This window comes from Brachypodium distachyon, chromosome 2 (assembly GCF_000005505.3).
Source record: "Brachypodium distachyon strain Bd21 chromosome 2, Brachypodium_distachyon_v3.0, whole genome shotgun sequence".
NCBI lineage: Eukaryota > Viridiplantae > Streptophyta > Magnoliopsida > Poales > Poaceae > Brachypodium > Brachypodium distachyon.
The window spans coordinates 18,008,323-18,025,919 of record NC_016132.3 but is presented as its reverse complement, the minus strand read 5'-3'; the positions used below and the strand labels follow the sequence as shown (position 1 = coordinate 18,025,919).

Below are 17,597 nucleotides of genomic sequence, written 5' to 3'. Positions count from 1 at the left end.
CAATCAAAGAAGCTATCCAGTCAGATATTTTATCTTAATCAGTTGTGCAATTTCTTACCGGAGAGGATTTTACATACCTTCTTTCCTTTTGGTGTATAGCCGCCTTCTTTATACATATCCATTTAATATATTTATAGAATGACAGAGTAGGGACCTTCTCTATTGTTTTTTGTCAAAAAAAAGATTTACCCAAATTATAATCTTTTTGTGTGCGTGTGCGCGCGTGTGTCAACATACTCTTGTCCTTACAAATTACAAATTTATTTTGTGAAACTTACAAATTACAATATGGTGGTCCGTGAATCAAATATTGTTTTTTATCTGAATATTAGTTAATACTAGTAGTCTAAGACTTGTGGAGAAGAGTGATTTAAACAAGAAAGCAATTTTCATTGATTAAACTTTTCTTTTTGAAATGTTTGTCGGTTACAAAATTTGATGCATCATACCGGTTAAATGTTGCAAGCAAGAATTGTGCTTTTGTGATACGGGTGAGTGTTAGTGTATATGAACGTCTACGTTTATATTGCTTTCTAAAATATATGCATTTTAGACATTGATTAATTAATAACATCTGGATTTTTACGGTTATAGTTTTGGCTTGTTTTGTCTATAGGTGCTACCTCCACGTTGTTGTCATATTACATCTGGATTTTTATTTTATTTATTATTATATATATTTTTCAGTCATGCATATAACTACTAATACACTGTCACAACTCACAGTTACATTTTTTTTTACCAAACAAACCCCTTTCCACTAAATGTATCAGTAGCCAGCAAGAATTGACTGTTGATTGGGTGGTCAGTGGACTGGTTGTATCTTCAGTCACTAGTCGAACCGCAGGTTTCATGTCTTGTGTGTCTATAATAAGTCATAAAAGACAAATTTATTTTTAGTGGTAGACGAGGTGCATGTCGACGAGGCCTCGTTTGGTGAATTCGTTAATCTTTAGTCTCTATGACTCTAGTATTACTGTAGTTGTATGTAAAGGGCGTTTAAAAACAATAGATTGTTCTGTCGTATTTTTTTATGTTGTTTTTTCGTACCGAGTCTGACTTCCAATTTTCAAATAATCATTACTTAATATAACAACGAGACATTGATTACGTTGTGTTATCCACCTATAGGCAAGAAACAAAAGGTAAGTTTTCACAGCACAAGATAAACTGAATTAACCGGCCGTGCAATGGTTGGTCGGTGTCTTGATGAAGCACTCAAGTCCTCAGAATATGCAGGTCGATACACGACACATATATAAGCAACCTTGGCCTCCGCTTCTAGCCACCGTGGCGAGGCTTACAAAGCTGGAGTTCGAACTTGCTCGCATCTAGTATTACTCCAAGTTTTTAGCTAGGACAACAAGAGCGGAGACGTGTTAAGATCGAGACACCTGGCAGTGGTTCATCATCAGTGATGCACCTGTCGGAATAGGGATGCAACCGGGAAGTTCATTCACAGTCAACAAATTTGATCGCGCGTGCTTAAGAGCATCTACAGTAGCATGATCACTATATTCCGTATAAAGTAATTCATAGCATTAAGCAATAATCTAAAATTGGAAGCGGGAGAAAAACACATGCATGGTTGTTCTACCGTTGTATCTTTAGCTTGTGTAAGGGTTGTTGCCTAATAAATAACATAAAGTACAATCTTCTTGTTCTTCCACGTCATTTCTGCTATGAACACAGTGCCGCATCCTACATGGAAATTTTTACCAACATGTGCCTTTACGACTTATTTTTCTTCTTGTGAGGGAACCTTTACAGCTATTGGAAATGTCCTAACTAATATTCCCACGGCAAGATATGGTATCTAAGTGCCAACCAATGTTTTCTACGGTTCTACCCCAATTCCTTGATTCTGTTGCCCCACCGTTTCATCTTTGTGCGGTCATGTCCCATCTTGTATCTCGGTTTCAAACAAACTTGTACATACGTCAGGCGTACATGGATAGACGGCCTCCATTTTGGTTTTGTTGTTTGTCGACGACACAAACAATACAAAAAGAAAGAGAGTATATACGACTGTCCGTAGTATCTTTCACCAAAAGACTGGGATACATCATCTCAAAGTACGTAGACAGGAAAACAAAAGACGCCTGATTCGTAGACGGATCACATGCATCTGCAAGGATATACACGCTTTTTAAAGGATCTCTATCCATTCTACTGCTGCATGCCATGGCATGAGCAATGAGTTCCTTTTCTTTTTTTAGAAACTGCATGTACAATGAGTAGGTTGCACGGGCGAACCAACTAAAGACGCACGTATTTGACCGGGTCTTTCCGCCTGGGAATTGTAGCAAGCAAAGCGTAGAGGGGCACTCTTTGGGGGGAAATCTCTCGGAGCAAGAGAAAAATGCCCCCTGCTCTGCCTCTGCTCTGCTGCATTTACACGTCCAAACGCCAAAGCGGATGGATGCGATGCGAGCCCTTTGATCAATTGGTCTCCAAATCAGATCAGCCGGTATATATACACACACGTGTTGGCCGCGGATTATCAGGTTTTGCTTTAAGATTTGCACAACTCGTAGTTACACAACGTCGCAAAGTTCTTGGTGGCTTGGTGCGCGCACATCGAAAATCAGTATGGTAGGTGAAAAAAAACACTACGACCCGAACCCAGCCGTGCATCTTAAGATTCAAGAAAACGACTAGGAAGGCATTTAGGTAATTTTTCTTGTACAAACCGTAGCATGTTTCTCCGTGCACACGTCAACAGCCAGCACGGCAAGCAGTGGCAAGGTCATTTACAAGCCATCCGATTCTAAATTGTTGTCAAAATATTACGTACTTGAACAAGAATAGATACATTCATAGTTGGACAAATTTGAGTCAAGAATTTAAAATCAGAGAGAGTAGTTATTACTGGTTAGAGTCCTTGTAAAAAAGAGGAAGTACTCCCTCCGTTTTTTTTATATAAAACGTGTAAAATTTTCTTCTAATTTCCGAAATGCAAGGCGTGTAGCAGTTGCATGCGAGGAGAAACAACGGCAGCCCTGCATCCGTGGAGAAAAAATAGGCGCGTAGCAGCAGTTTCCTTTTACTTGATTTTTTTTTGCAGAAATCCTTTTATTTGTGTGGATATGAGCAGTTAATGATGAGTGCACGTACGGGAGAAAGCAGGCAGTTGCCGGCATATGCTCGTGCATGGCATCAAAGCCAAAACGCTCGCTCCCTGCGTTAATCTTCGTGCAAAACAATACACGACCTGCGTAAAAAAACGGAGGGAGTATTAATTAAGTGTGAGAAAAATGGAACATGGAATTAGTAGCCCCCTCTTCCTATGCATTCTTTTCCTCTCTTGAGTGTTGGCCCTGCGAACGAAGCTTTCACGTAATGGTCAAGGGAACAGCTCCAGTAGTTTCCCCGCGATGGATAGTGGAGTTTACCTTCAATTGCGTCGTGCGGTACTGCGGTTTCAGGTCAGGACGCCAGGCCGACATGGCTTTGTGTGGCCGGATTAGCTAAAGAAGCAAGCAAGCAAGCCGTGCGCCAATGGGAGGTTCTTGTGTTTTCTCTAAAGGAAGAAAGAATGCGAAAGAGTTAAAGCGCATGCCTTGCCAGTAAGCTAAAGAGGCGAATATCCAAAAAGGAAAAGCGAGGCGAGAAGAAGCGAAATCATTGCGCGCAAGTACAAAACATTCCTTGGAATGAGATTTCGTGGCCCTTGGTAGTATTGAACTCATGTACAGGGACCCACTCACCTGTCTGTCACTGACATGTACCGGCCCACCGAAATTTTCATTTCGCTAAAACATTTGAACGATCGAGAATTAATTAACTGGAGCCAATCTGTCGGAAATTGCCGGGCGTCAGCGGCCATTTCGAATGGGGAAGAAGAATGACAAACAGAGGAAGCAGCAGAGAGAGAGAACTAGTGACGTGATAGTCTGATAGAACTGGAATGAAGAAGCCAATAATCCTGCACTTTTGGGGGCCCATGGGCTTCCAAAGGGGGAAGCTAGCTCGAAATCAAGCAGGCCACCACGTTCGTTCCCGAACCAAGCTCTCGCCCCCATGCGTGGTCCTACGAAAGCGCGGCAGATTTGCTTTCAGCTCGCAAAGACGTACTACTACTCCACAAAGAAAGAGCAAAGCTCTAAGCTAGGAAGAAGCAAGCCTAGGAGGCAAGGCAAAGCCAAAGCAAAGCGCCAATTCGCATCAGTGGAAGAACCAAGAAAAGAAGATGCGAGATAAGAATGTTTTTTTGCACAAATCACAGATTCCATCCCCAGCCAGCCCTTCCTTCCGAGCCTGCGTGAAAAGGCGCATTTTGCGTGATCTAATCTAAATGCGCATTAGGCGCGCACTTGCAGGCCTGCAGTGCTAATGCTAATGCTATACCCGCTTTCCATAAGATCATTCACCTCGCCTGCCTTGGCACACTGTCGACATTGTCATCATGCAACTCTTGCCTCCTCCCCCTTTGCTTTTCTAGGCTGCCAGCTTCATATAGCGGCTTCTCCTGCTTTGCTAGCTTCCTCATCTTCCTGTGGATTTTCAAAGCAAAAATAGACTAGGAAATCTAGGATCTCAGGGAAGAGAGGAGAGGGAGGGATTAACAGAGCTGAAGGCAGAGGAAGATCTTTCACTATATGGGAAGACGGCCGGACAGGTCGGTAGGGGCATTGGCGTGTTGCAGGTTCGTGGTGGTCGTCGTATTCGTCCTGTGTGTTGGCCTTTTGGTAACCGTGGTGGCCGCGACAACGGGTGGCCGCGACTTAGGGCCGAACCGCGCCGCTGCGGCGACGATGAGTTATCCCGGCGGCGGCGTACCGGGCGGCGCGGACCCGTTCCGGAGCAGCAAGAGGCGGATCCCCAAGGGTCCTGACCCTATCCACAACAGGTAAATAAACAACCTTTAAACTTTGTTATTACTGTATATGCAATTGTTTGCTTAGCATTTCCCTTTTCTATGACGAAGAATGCTTAGCCCACGGACCCACATGACGCCTGAAATATAAATCCACATTGCTTGTTGCATGCAAGACAGTTCTTCATTCTTATATGTACGATTTTTTTTGGATTGGGCAAGCAGAATAAAGAGTAGGAGGAGTAGCAGAGCAAACCATTTCTGAAGCCGCTTTACTGACAAGAACAGTAGGAGTAGCAGAGCAAACCGTTTCTGAAATAATTTAACGGCCATCTGATCAGGTGACATATGTAATGGAATCTTATACCCTCGGACCCTCCCTCGTTGTGTTGATTTAGCCAGGCCAATTAAGATAAGCATCACACCCAAATGATTAGCAAGGTGGTTGCAGTTGTCACCTGATGACCTGATATAAAAACAACTGCATATGTCAGTGGGTCTCACTCTCACAGAGATCAGTGCATCAGAGGGCCATATACTTGTAATTAAGACAAAGTACTCCGCACTACCTAATTAATCATCACCGATCATGTCCACATTTGGTTCACATGCACCCTGCAGTAACCTGTGTTCGTTGGCACCTGAATTATCTGACAGAAATGTGTTTTCCAGGCGTGCCGGGACGACGACGGTTGCGCCCCGCCGGAGAGACTAGCCGGAGACGATGCCATCCACCGCGGGCCGGTGCTTTTGTTGGCTTCCTCCGGTTACCGCTTGTATGGGGGAGGAAACAGGAGATGTTCTGAGATGATAATTGGCTTTGTGGAATGAGGTGTGGCGAGGAGCTGAGCTCTGGAGTTCTTCGATGTACAAAATTTGCAATCTTTCCCTCACAAAGTATCTCATCAGTTTTTTTGACCCGAGGCGCGACTCAGGCATTTTTTCGCATATTCTCCCAAGATTTGATTTCATACATATTTGGTGATCTCTTCTTCTTCTTTCGTGTTTATCAAACAAAAGGTGTGGCCAAATTGGCCTCTAGCATTTTTGTGCTTGTGCAACAGCTTCTCTAAGTATCATGTACTCCCTCCGATTTTAAATTCTTAACTCAAATTTGCCCAAATATGAATGTATCTATTCTTAAAAGGCGTCTAAATACATGTAATATTTTAACAATAATTTAGGAACGGAGGCAGCAGCATGTAAATCATGTTTGTTTGTGGTTTGAATATTCCAACAGCCATGCATGTCGAGAGGGACGACATGGCCGCGTGGCATGCACGGGACATGGATCGTTCGAAAGCGAAAGAGAGGCGAGGCGGAGACAGAGAGAACTAAAGCAATAACCATCGAGACGTACGGCTTGCGTGTGTGCGTGCGCATGTGTGTTGAGTGTGGCTGCTTTAATTCCCTTTTACTTCTTTTGTTGCAATGCAACAGTGTATTTTGGAGTAACCGAGGAGGAGCCGATAAAGAAAACAAAATAAGATTTTCATGCATACGCATACTCGGTCTCGGGGAAGCCATGCTTTGGCTCGTATAGTACGAGATGTCTGATTGATTTTTAAGGTCCCGGGGATGATTCGGCACGCTTGGAAGAGCCCTCTTTGCTTCGTACATAGTACTCCTCCGTCAAATCAAATCAACTTCGTACTCACAACAAAAAGGATGTCTGAACTTTGACAAAATTTGAATGCATCTATACACTAAGTTATGTCTAAATATATCCAAATTTTGACAAATTTAAGACATCTTTTGTTGGACGGAAGGAGTATAAAATCTAGTGCAAATAAATCGCATAGAAAAATCATATGATTTACGATCCTACAAATCAAATTAACCGCATAGAAAAAAATCATAAGAATTAGAATCATCAAAAAACATGGAAATCCTTTGAAAATCCTTCTTCTTACACAGTACTCTTGAATAAAGAAATTAAACGTGCTGAACAAGAACAATCAATCTATTCCATGTAACGCTCGTCCGTCGCATTGCTCGTTCAAGTCTCTGCTAACTATTACCCGCATAAAAAAAGTCTCTGCTAACTCTTTATTATCTGTCGCAAAAGGAAAAAAACGACATAGGGAACCAGCATGCGCGTGTCCGGACCAATATCGGAAGTGACACCTCCAATCAACCAAAGTGAGAAGTGACATGGGCATGCAGGATACACGAACACACGGGCGGGCGCACGAGGGGGTAAAAAGAGCTCTGACTGAGCAAACCAAGAATAAACAATTTACGTCGTGAATCCTCTCAACAATGTTGACCAACATTGGCCATGCCCTAACAAGCATATTCGGCTCTCAATTCCGGCTATCGAGCGACGACTTTGCTAACAGATCTGAAAAATTACGAGAGAGACACAATGCCAAAATATATAAATATTCTAAAATTCAAATCGCAACTCGACTCAAAGAGGGGACAAAACCGGTGCCAACAGTACGGAGCAAACAACTAGGTTTGCGTTTTTTTCTTGCAGAACTAAATTAGGGTGATACATATCTTTTAAAGTCGTACCCAACTTTCTTGCCCAATGCGCAGGATGTACTGCACGTCTCGGCGGCTGCATGTTTTTTTCTCCCAAGTCCCCTAGGTGCTTTAAAAGCTGTTATTTTGGACATGGGCATAGGGTCTTCAAAACACAATGTTGACCATGAATTTGTATCAATAATTTACACCCTCCATCCGGAAATAAGTGACGGAGAGAGTATATGTTTTGAAGAACATTGTGAAAGCAATCTTGGACACAAATCCACAATTATGATTTCCATAATGTTATTTGCAGAAAAAAAATCCAACATAATTAAATGATAAATAATTTTCCATCTCATTCATGCATGGCAGTCTCCACTCACCGGTGTCGATACAATACATTTCCTGTTGATTTTACGGGTTTTCTCTTTTTTTCTGAAATACTCCCTCCATTCATAATTCTTGTTTCAAATTTGCCTAAAAATGGATGTATCTATTCCTAAAAAGTGTCTAAATACATGTAAGATTTCAACAAAAAATATGGAACGGAGGGAGTAGTACTCCAGTATTTTAGATAGTACCTGAAATTTCGTTGAACTGTGCAAAGTAGGAAGGAGAAAAATCCTCTACGACCTGGGTCGTTCCCCCGATATGGCTGGACCACATCCATCCATCGACACCTGGCAAACTGAATCTCAAAGCAATCAACTCCCCCTAACCGCGATTCCTGGTTATCAAATGGCTAGTCTGTTTCCATGCTTACCTAAATCCTGATTCCCACGTCGGAGCTCTTTCCCAGACCTTTCATGTTCCTGCCCTTTCAGCTCCCCACGACGGTTCGGCAAGATCCTGACGACGACGCGGCAAGATGGCCGTCGAGCAGCAAGACGACGGCACCACGGCAAGCGACCCCGGAACGGACATGGCAGCCTCTGTCTCGGATCCTTCTCTTCCCACGGCTCCTGCACCCCATGGTTAGTGCACTAATAGTATACATCTACAATACGTAGTGTCCTAGCTGCCCAAACCCTTCCTGTTCTTGCAGGCTGCTAATCAAAATTCATCAAATGAGAAAAATGTCCCAAGACTTGGGATGCGATTTCTTTCTGAGGAAGAGGCATACAAGTTCTATAATTCGTATGCTGAAACCAATGGATTTAGCATTAGGAGGTGCCACAGGAAGCACAGAGCAGATGGGACTTTATTTTCGAGGTATTTCGTATGTAGCAAGTCAGGTCTAAAGGGTACTCATCCAACACATGTAACCAAGAAAAAACAAGCTACTTCGAGGACAGCTTGCATGGCTCGTGTTCAATTTAACATCACTCGGGAGGGTATTTGGGATGTTCAGAAAGTTGTGCTCGATCACAATCATCAGCTAGTAAGTCCAAATAAGAGACACATGCTTAGATCGCAGCGTCAACTCTTAGATGCTGACCGCTACATGATTAAGCAAATGAGGACATCAGGAATTAAACAAGCTGAAATATATGATTTTTGTGAGCAATGGTATGGCAAAGATGGTGTGCCCTTCATGCAAATGGATTGCAACAATTACTTACGAAGTGAGCGCATGAAATATTTAGAATCCAAAGATGCACAAACACTAATGGAGTATTTAAAGAACAAGCAAGTTGAGGACCCTGCATTCTTTTATGCCGTGCAATTAGATGAAGGTGATGGTAAAATAATGAATATCTTTTGGGCTGATGGACAGGTTATCATGGATTATTCTGTCTTTGGAGATGCTATTTCTTTTGACACCACTTTTTCAACAAATAAGTTTCGCATGCCATTCGCTCCTCTTATTGGTGTTAACCATCACCAACAAACTATTCTTTTTGGTGCAGCATTGCTTTTTTAATGAAAGTGCAGATTCCTTTAAGTGGCTTTTTAGAACCTTCCTACAAGCTATGTCCGGTAAGCAGCTTGAAACAATATTCACTGATCAATGTTCTGCCATTATAAAGGCTATTGGAGAGGTATTCCCGAACACACGACATCGTCTTTGTTTATGGCATTTGTATCAAAATTCAGCAAAACACCTAAGTCAAGTAATCATTGACCATCCTGATTTTCTTAAAGAATTCAAGAGATGTGTGTATGAAGATAGATTAGTGGAACATTTTGAGAACAGATGGCATGAGTTGTTGGCTAAATATGAGGTTTTGGGAAATTCTTGGATAAACAATCTGTACAAGTTGCGTGAGAAGTGGGCTACTATTTATCGTCGAGATTCTTTTAGTGCAGACATGACTTCGACTCAGAGGAGCGAAGGGATGAACAATGTGTTCAAGAAAACATTTCGCAAAAGACTCTGCTTTTCAAAATTGATGCAGGCATATGATAAGTGCACTACTCGTCTTCGTAGGACAGAGAAGTATGAAGACTACAAGTCACGCCATACCATCCCAGTACTTCGTGTACCTAACTTACCTTTGTTGAAGACTGCAGCTGAATCGTATACCAGGACACTCTACTCTGAGTTTGATGAGGAATTTCAAAAACAATTTACTTTGTCATGTGTTTTGATCGACATCGAGGGCACACTTAGCAATTACAAGGTGACATCCTTTCAGTTCAAGACTGATGAAGCCATAGTGGCTTTTGACGCAAGCACTTTGGAGATTTCTTGCTCATGCAAGTTGTATGGATGTGTAGGTATGTTTTACATGCTCTCTCAATTTTTTTATATGACAATCTTGGATTTACCTTATAAAAATTTGTTCTAAATGTTGTAGGTATATTATGCAGGCATGCCCATAAGGTTTTCACTTGCTGCAATATAATTACCCTTCTAAGTCAGTACGTAATGAACAGATGGACAAAATATGTAAAGCAGGAAATCTTTACATCCAAATCGAATATCAATGATAGTGCAGAATCTATCTTCGCACATACTACTCGAAAGATGATGTCAATCGCACTGAAGTGTAAAACTTCAAAGGAGGTTCTTGCGTACCTTAATGAAGGTATTGATAAGTTGGCATTGGGTGTAGACGATTTACTTGGCAAACTAAACTTGGATGAAGATGAGGACTCTGAAAGTTGCCCTGAAACTACTGAAGATATTGCCAAAACAATGGTGTCATTTAAAGCTCCAGAACGAATAAAAGGTCCAATGAAAAATAGATCAAAAGATGTACTAGAGGGAGCAAAGAAAGGAAGACGAAGAGGTATTTTTACTTGTTATGTGTGAATAAATAGCAAGGTTTCACTTTTGTTTCTTATATATACATACAATGTGCAGGAAAAGGTACAAACCATCCGGCAAAGGAATCAGTATTTGCTCCTGGACCTTTGGGATCTGATTGTGCTGATAATATAAACCCACCCACACCCATGACATTTGTTCCACCTATCCAAGGAAAATTTACAAGATTGTTATTTCAAGGTCATGGAGATGGCACAATACTGCCGGTTGATGGTCAGTCGGGTGTGATATTTGGAGAGCATCCCTCAGTTTTTATTCCACCAATCCAAGGAGAATTTACAAGATTAATGTTTGAAGCTCATGGAGATGGCACGACACTATCAGCTGTTCGTCAATTGGATTTTAATGAAGGTGCTGGTTCATCAAGGTTTCAGGGCTGATATGTCTTGTTGGTTAATTCCTTAATGCTAGTTAGCTGGGCATGTCAGCTAAATGGTGCTATTTACTTGTTTAGTACTTTCTGATTATGTTACCCGAAAACCTGTTGCTATGTACTTGTAGCTAAATGGGCAAGTCATCCTTGACTATGTGCTGCTAGCTAAATGGTAAACATATATTGTCAGATCTTGTGCATTTGTCTTGCTGGCGGACTTGATGTTCTGTTCATGCTAAGTTGTTGATTGCAAGCATCACAAGTATGAGAACATATACTGTAAACACCACAAGTTTTTATTCACATGGTGTAAATGAAATTCATTTGTACATGAGGAAGCACATGTCCTCGAATTTTAGTTAACAGGAAGCACATGTCATGCAGGACAATAAAATTCAGAAAACAAAACCAAACAAACATCAACTATTTGAGTCTTCACTTCCTGATTGTGCCCACTGTCTAGCACAACACATCAAGTACTGGGACTCCTCAACTACTTGTCGACCTCTTTCTCTGCAATCGAGCGATACGTCTGCGGGATGTCAAGGAGCATGGTCTTGGCCGGCGGGGAGCAGCGGAAACGGAGCGCCGAAGGTCCTGGGAGGCAGCGATCAGGGGAGTAGTGTCGGCAGGTGCGAGCAGCATGACACCGAGGAGCATGGTTGTCGCCGGCGGGGGAGATCAGCGGGGACTAAACGGCGGCGTCGAGGAGGTAGTCAGGGAAAGTTTAGGGCTGACACTTAATTGGAGAAAGGAAGGGAATCGGGTTAGTGGTTGATTTGAGATTGGGTTTGCCAGGTGTTGATAGATCGATGTGGTCCAGCCGTATAGAGGGAACGACCCAGGTCGCAGAAGATTTTTCTTCAAGTAGGAAAAGGTACCCTCTTCCAGAAAAAGGGAAAGGATACACGCATCTAGAAGATGCAACCAATCAGAACGCAACCGGGCTCGTTAAACGGCCTCCTGTCCTGTCCTGGCGCACCTCCTCCTCTTGCTCAAGGCGCCGCGAGCACGCCCCAACAGCCGTACCCGTGCGGATGCCGACGCGTGCCGGCCGTCCGCGCCGTCGGATCCGAGCCCAACGGCCGATCCCGCGTCCAAACCACCGGTCCCGAACCCGGACGCCTTCCCGTCCAGATGCACCCCGCCCCACCTCGTCATCTCCCTCTTCCGTCTTTTCCTCCCCCCATGCCCATACCCCCGGCCAGATCCCCCGCAAACCCGCGAAACGAACCACCAATCGGGCAAAGTCCCGTGTGCCCATTGTGCTCCTCCTGACTCTTCTTCTCCCAGGCATCCATTTCCGGCTCCGTTGACAATCATGGCCGCTGTTTCTGCTTCGAAGAGGAGAGGCGGAGGAGAGAAGAAGGATTTGTTCCATGTCGTCCACAAGGTCCCCGCCGGCGACAGCCCGTACGTCCGGGCAAAGCACCTCCAGGTTACTATACTACCACAATCCTCGTTTGTCCTTTGCAAATTTCTGTCCCTCGAATGGATTTGTAGCTACATTGAAACTGGCGTAGTTTTAGCTTATGATCCACGCGCGGAGCCAGTACTAATTAACATGATGATTAACTATTGATGATTCAGTTACTTACTTATAAATACATCTCTCAGTTACACGCTACAATTCAGGATTCATTGTTAAACAAGATGTGTATTTTTTTTTCATGGCATGAATTCAATTCTCCCGGGCAACGTTAAAAATTGCTTAATTAACTTGGTTGGAACGATTTTCACTGGATGGATCCATCACAGCTGGTGGAGAAGGACGCGGAGGCGGCGATTGTGTGGTTCTGGAAGGCGATCAATTCAGGCGACAGGGTGGACAGCGCGCTCAAGGACATGGCCGTGGTGATGAAGCAGCAGGACCGCGCCGAGGAGGCCATCGAAGCCATCAGGTCCTTCAGGCACCTCTGCTCCAGGCACGCCCAGGAGTCCCTCGACAACCTGCTCATCGACCTCTACAAGGTGCCACATCTTCTTGCAATGGAATTTTGGTCATTGATTGGTTCCTGCATTAATTCTAATAATGCGGACGTCATTTTCGTTGTATTCAGAAATGCGGAAAGGTTGAGGAGCAGATCGAGCTGCTGAAGCAGAAGCTGAAGATGATACACCTCGGCGAGGCATTCAACGGCAAGATCACCAAGACGGCGCGCTCCCACGGCAAGAAGTTCCAGGTCTCCATCCAGCAGGAGATGTCTCGCATTCTGGTATGCAACGATTGCTGGTTCCTACCGTGACCCATATATAAGCTGTGGCACATCACTGCAGAATTCAGTCACAATCTACTGAAACCTTCGGATGTGTATGTTTACAGGGCAACCTTGGCTGGGCTTACATGCAGCAGAGCAACTACGAGGCCGCCGAATTGGTATACCGCAAGGCCCAGACCATCGTGCCCGACGCCAACAGGGCGTGCAACCTCGGGCTGTGCCTGATCAAGCAGGGCAGGAATGATGAGGCAACAAGAATACTTCAAGATGTCCTGCTTGGCAGAATCTCCGGATTGGACGACAACAGGGCTGTCGCCCGAGCAGAGCAGCTGCTCAGTGAGCTAGGTCCGATGACATCGCCGTTCGATGTTGACTTGAGCTTCACTGAAGAGATCATGGAGAGACTGGACCTTGTGATGAACGAATGGACGCCGTTCAGGTCGAGGAGGCTGCCAGTGTTTGAGGAGCTAGACGCCTTCAGGGACCAAATGGCTTGTTGATTCTTCTTAGTTTTTAGTTTATTGTTCTTGTGTCTTTTTTGAAGCTCATGTCCTTGTGTGTGTTAAATAGTGCATGTATTGTATGTATATAGGAGGTGTTGTGCATGAGATCTGATAGATGATAGATATCATAAGCTGGGTGGGGTTGATGCAAAAGCGTTCCCTTTGGGTTCTTTGGTGGTCAGAAACTCAGAATGTCCCTTGTTTCTCCTTGGTTCCTTGTGCATGTCTTGTGTGAGTTGTTTTTGGTTGTCTCTTCTTCCATCCCTTTGTGTTCTCTGGTCCTCTTCAACCAATCTTGTAATGGGCCGTGAAGACTCAATAGACAGAAAAACTGTGAATGAAAATCATGTGGGGATTCCCTCTCTGTTCGATATATTTGCACATGTTCTTGGCTTAAGATACTCCTACGTCCAACAAAAGATGTTTTAACTTTGACCAAATTTGAATGCATCTATACACTAAGTCATGTCTAGACACATCCAAATTTTAACAAACTTGCATCTAGACACTAAGTCATGTCTAGATACATCCAAATTTTAACAAACTTGCATCTATACACTAAGTTATGTCTAGATACACCAAATTTCAAACTTGAGACATCTTTTGTTGGACAGAGTGAGTATATGTTTAATTTGACTTCCTCGGGATTATCAAATTGCCAAGTTGACTAACTCCCTAATCATAAAATACAAATGGCTTTTGCTAAAGATCTAACGTAGAGTATAACATACCAGCAACTAAGAATTCATCCATGCTCCAGCTTGAGTAAGGTCAGCTTGCATATGCACTGCTGCCAATATAGTAAGACCTTGAAAAGTTGAAAGCAACTAGCAGAAACACATGATAGATGACACTGAACTACTGATGAGAAAGCAGTGCAGTACAACACCACCAACGCTCCAAGAAGATCCTCCAGTAATAGTTGGATTACTGAAAGAATACCCCATATTATTCTGAACACGTTTCAGCATCGACATCCCTACAAAAAAAGAAGAAGTGTACCTTTCTGTCCATCTGTTCAAGCTAACAATGTCCTAGGTGTCTGAACTTTCATAGCAGAGCAGACACAAGTATATTCAGTCCTGTGCAAAAATCTTTGCCTGCATTGATGCCGGGCCACGTCCATCCTAAACGAGACCGTTTGCCACTGCAAAGTCACGCGGAAGAAAACATAAATAGAACTGCTTCACAGACGTCCAGAGTATGCGCAAACATGTGTTCAGAAGCTTAACAAGAGCAGGAAATCTCTGTTACCTCTAGAGGATTGCAGGACGAGGATGAACTCCATGCCTTTGTTGCCGGGAGGGAGGTCCAGGACGACGGGGAACAGCCGGGCGCCCATCCGGCGGCAGACGACGAAGTCGGTGCGCCGGGTCTCCTCCTCCAGCCTGCGGCGCAGCGCCACGAGGCTCTGCCCGTCGAACATAAAGTCCTTCCACGTGCCCTCCTCCAAGCCGTCCACGCCGCCGTCGTCCCTGGCCGTGTTGTACAAGATCCGCCGCGCCGCCGACGGCTTCGGCAGGACCTCCTCCTCGCTCCACTCCTCCTCCTCTTCCTCCTCCGGCGACACCTTATTGCCTTTCGCTTCCTAAATCATGCCACCAAGGTTAATGCAATCAAGACTTCAAGAGTAAAGTGGACGAATATATGATCCAGGTAAGGTTCTTTGTTCCCTATAAGAAGAATCTGGGACCAAATCTACGTATGATCCAAGAAAGGTTCTTCTTTCTTCCCAAGAAGAATCCCGTACCAAATCTACGAACAAGAACGTAGCCACGTAGGGATAACTAGCAAGCACAATCGGCGAGAAATTCGGTCCCTGTTTGCGCGAGCACGTAGCGCGCGTACCTTGGTGGAGTGGAACCTGGCGAGAACGCCGGGCGGCGCACGTGCCAGCGGCGGCGCCGCATTCGCCATGGCGACGACCTCGACCTCCCATGAGCTCTCCTCCGGGTCGGCCCCCAGGTCGACGGTGACGGCGTTGTCCTTGGAGGGCCTCCGCCCGAACCTGGCGCGGAGGAGGCGGCCGTAGGGCCCGGAGAGCGTGAGGAGGTTCTTCGTCTTCCCCTCGCGCAGCGGCGACCAGAGGAAGGCGTTGTCGTTGGGGCAGGAAGGGGAACCCAGGACGACCCTGCAGCAGGACCTCGTGCCGCGGCCGCCGGAGTCGAGGTCGGCGGGGAGCTCGGTGGCGCCGAGGTAGAGGCCCTTGTGGCCCTGGAGGCGCACGCAGTCCTCGCCGGCGGGCTCCACGGCCCAGACGGCGCCGCGCGGGTTGCGGCGGTAGCCGTGGGAGACGGCGCCGTCGTCGGGGGCGCAGAGGTACGTGCCCAGGTGGCTCTTGAGCCGCACGGACCGCGCGTTCTTGAAGAGCTCCATTGCTGCGCTGCGCAAGGAGATGGGGATCACGGATCAAGAAACGGGGCGGCGTTTTCTTGGTCTTGATGACGAGAGGGCGAAGGCGCGGGGAAGGGAGTTGGGGAGACGTTTGTTTGGGCGGGAGGAGGAGATGAGGCCAGTGGATTTGTTCGTTCCGATCGCGTATAATAAAGCCCGGGGATTTATCGTCCTTGACAACGGAGGTTCTGCTTATCGAAAAAGAGAATTTAGTTAAGATACAGTGTGAGCAACCGAAATGTTGTTTTGGGCTACCGAATGCAAAATTTTGCCGGAGGTCGCCGGTATTCGTGGTTACTCCGTACAATAGTTACCAAAAGTATTGTTCGGTTACACTGTTAGAGATATTTAAAAATAATTTTGGATTCAACTTAATTTCCTGCCTACAAGGTAATTTATCCACCTATATATTAAAAAAAATTAAAGCAATGTGGTATTTACCTTGGAGGACCAGTAAATTTGGACATCCGACGATAACCAAAAACTTCACGAACTCGCAACGGCTAGACCTAAATTAATGTTTCGAGGAAACATCACATTCACCATCTCCATGCAATTTGATTCGGCGTTAGCTATGCTGCAACTTAATGTGGTTGCAAGCACCGTCCCATTACTCAAGGCTAGAGCTTCTGCCATTACCGCACTAATAACATGTGGCATGAACCACATTGCCGCTACGATAAAAAAGTGACGGTCATCATATAAAAATGTGTCTTTTTACACATGGTTGTGTCCACTCCCCAAAGGATGCTAAGATTGAGCTTAACATGGTATTAGATGGGCCATGGGCTTACTCCATGGTGATCTCTCTCTCTCTCCCTCCCCAAGAAGGTGTTGCATCGTAGGAGTTTTCAATCGTGACGCTCGCCAAACCTCGCATGTGCGACAAGACATGAACTATGTTTGCTCAATATTCTTCATCTAGCATGATACATCAAGAAGCATGGATTTGCTAGAACACGACGACTCGCAAGCACAAAGAAGCATGGACTTGTGCCACGAAGGACTTTCTAGATTATCTTGATTTTCATAGGGATAGATAACTCCTAAGTGTGTGTTCGACCTTGGCCATCCTCTCGAGTCTATCCTTGCATAAACCGATGTCCACGTTCACGGTGATATGTTTACCAGACAAAAAAGGTTTGAGACCAAGTACATAGTGCCTAGCAACAAAAAACATCAAAAGCCTACACGTTCAGTGGAAGTTCGTGTGTACAAGCTGATTCAAGAGGACCGAATGTACCCGAAAACAGATCCTCCTCCCATTTGCATGAATGCAGCCCGGTTTTATCACAAAAGATCTCAAATCTTTGTAATCACCATGGTTCGCGAGGGTTGTTAGTTTATGTGTCTAGCTAGATGGGATCGAAGGATTATTTCCAATGTCGATCACCAGTTCCCACCCGCCAAATACAACCACACGTTCAAATGTATGAATTTTGTACTCCCTCCAACCGGTAACTTGTCTCAAATTTGCCCAAATACGGATGTATCTATGTGTAAAAAGTATTTAGATACATGTAATATTTTGACAAATAATTCCGTCCGGAGGTAGTAACAAAATACTCAGCAACACCACGCCAGTTATTCTTCAAAATAC

The 17,597-nt window shown here is 44.7% G+C and overlaps 2 protein-coding genes across 3 annotated transcripts; one reads left to right on the top strand and one right to left on the bottom strand.

Annotated features, from left to right (window-relative positions):
• Nucleotides 1-12,066: 12,066 nt before the first annotated feature.
• LOC100821103 (protein SULFUR DEFICIENCY-INDUCED 2) lies at nucleotides 12,067-13,854 on the top strand. Its single transcript, XM_003568107.4, has 4 exons — nucleotides 12,067-12,319; nucleotides 12,640-12,852; nucleotides 12,942-13,097; nucleotides 13,205-13,854. Exons 1-4 carry the CDS (start codon nucleotides 12,203-12,205, stop codon nucleotides 13,598-13,600), a joined length of 882 nt encoding a protein of 293 aa, XP_003568155.1. The 5' UTR covers nucleotides 12,067-12,202; the 3' UTR covers nucleotides 13,601-13,854.
• On the bottom strand, nucleotides 13,851-16,296 carry LOC100838982. Of its 2 annotated transcripts, XR_002964013.1 has the most exons (4): nucleotides 15,452-16,296; nucleotides 14,858-15,191; nucleotides 14,606-14,750; nucleotides 13,851-14,533 (listed from the first exon to the last, which is right to left on the bottom strand). XR_002964013.1 is itself a non-coding variant. In XM_003566017.4 (3 exons), the coding sequence occupies exons 1-3, from the start codon at nucleotides 15,977-15,979 to the stop codon at nucleotides 14,731-14,733; spliced, it is 882 nt and encodes a 293-aa protein (XP_003566065.2). In that variant the 5' UTR covers nucleotides 15,980-16,296; the 3' UTR covers nucleotides 14,365-14,730. The 2 variants fall into 2 exon arrangements, 1 of the variants encoding a protein (XP_003566065.2); XM_003566017.4 differs by having other exon boundaries at nucleotides 14,365-14,750.
• Nucleotides 16,297-17,597: the final 1,301 nt, after the last annotated feature.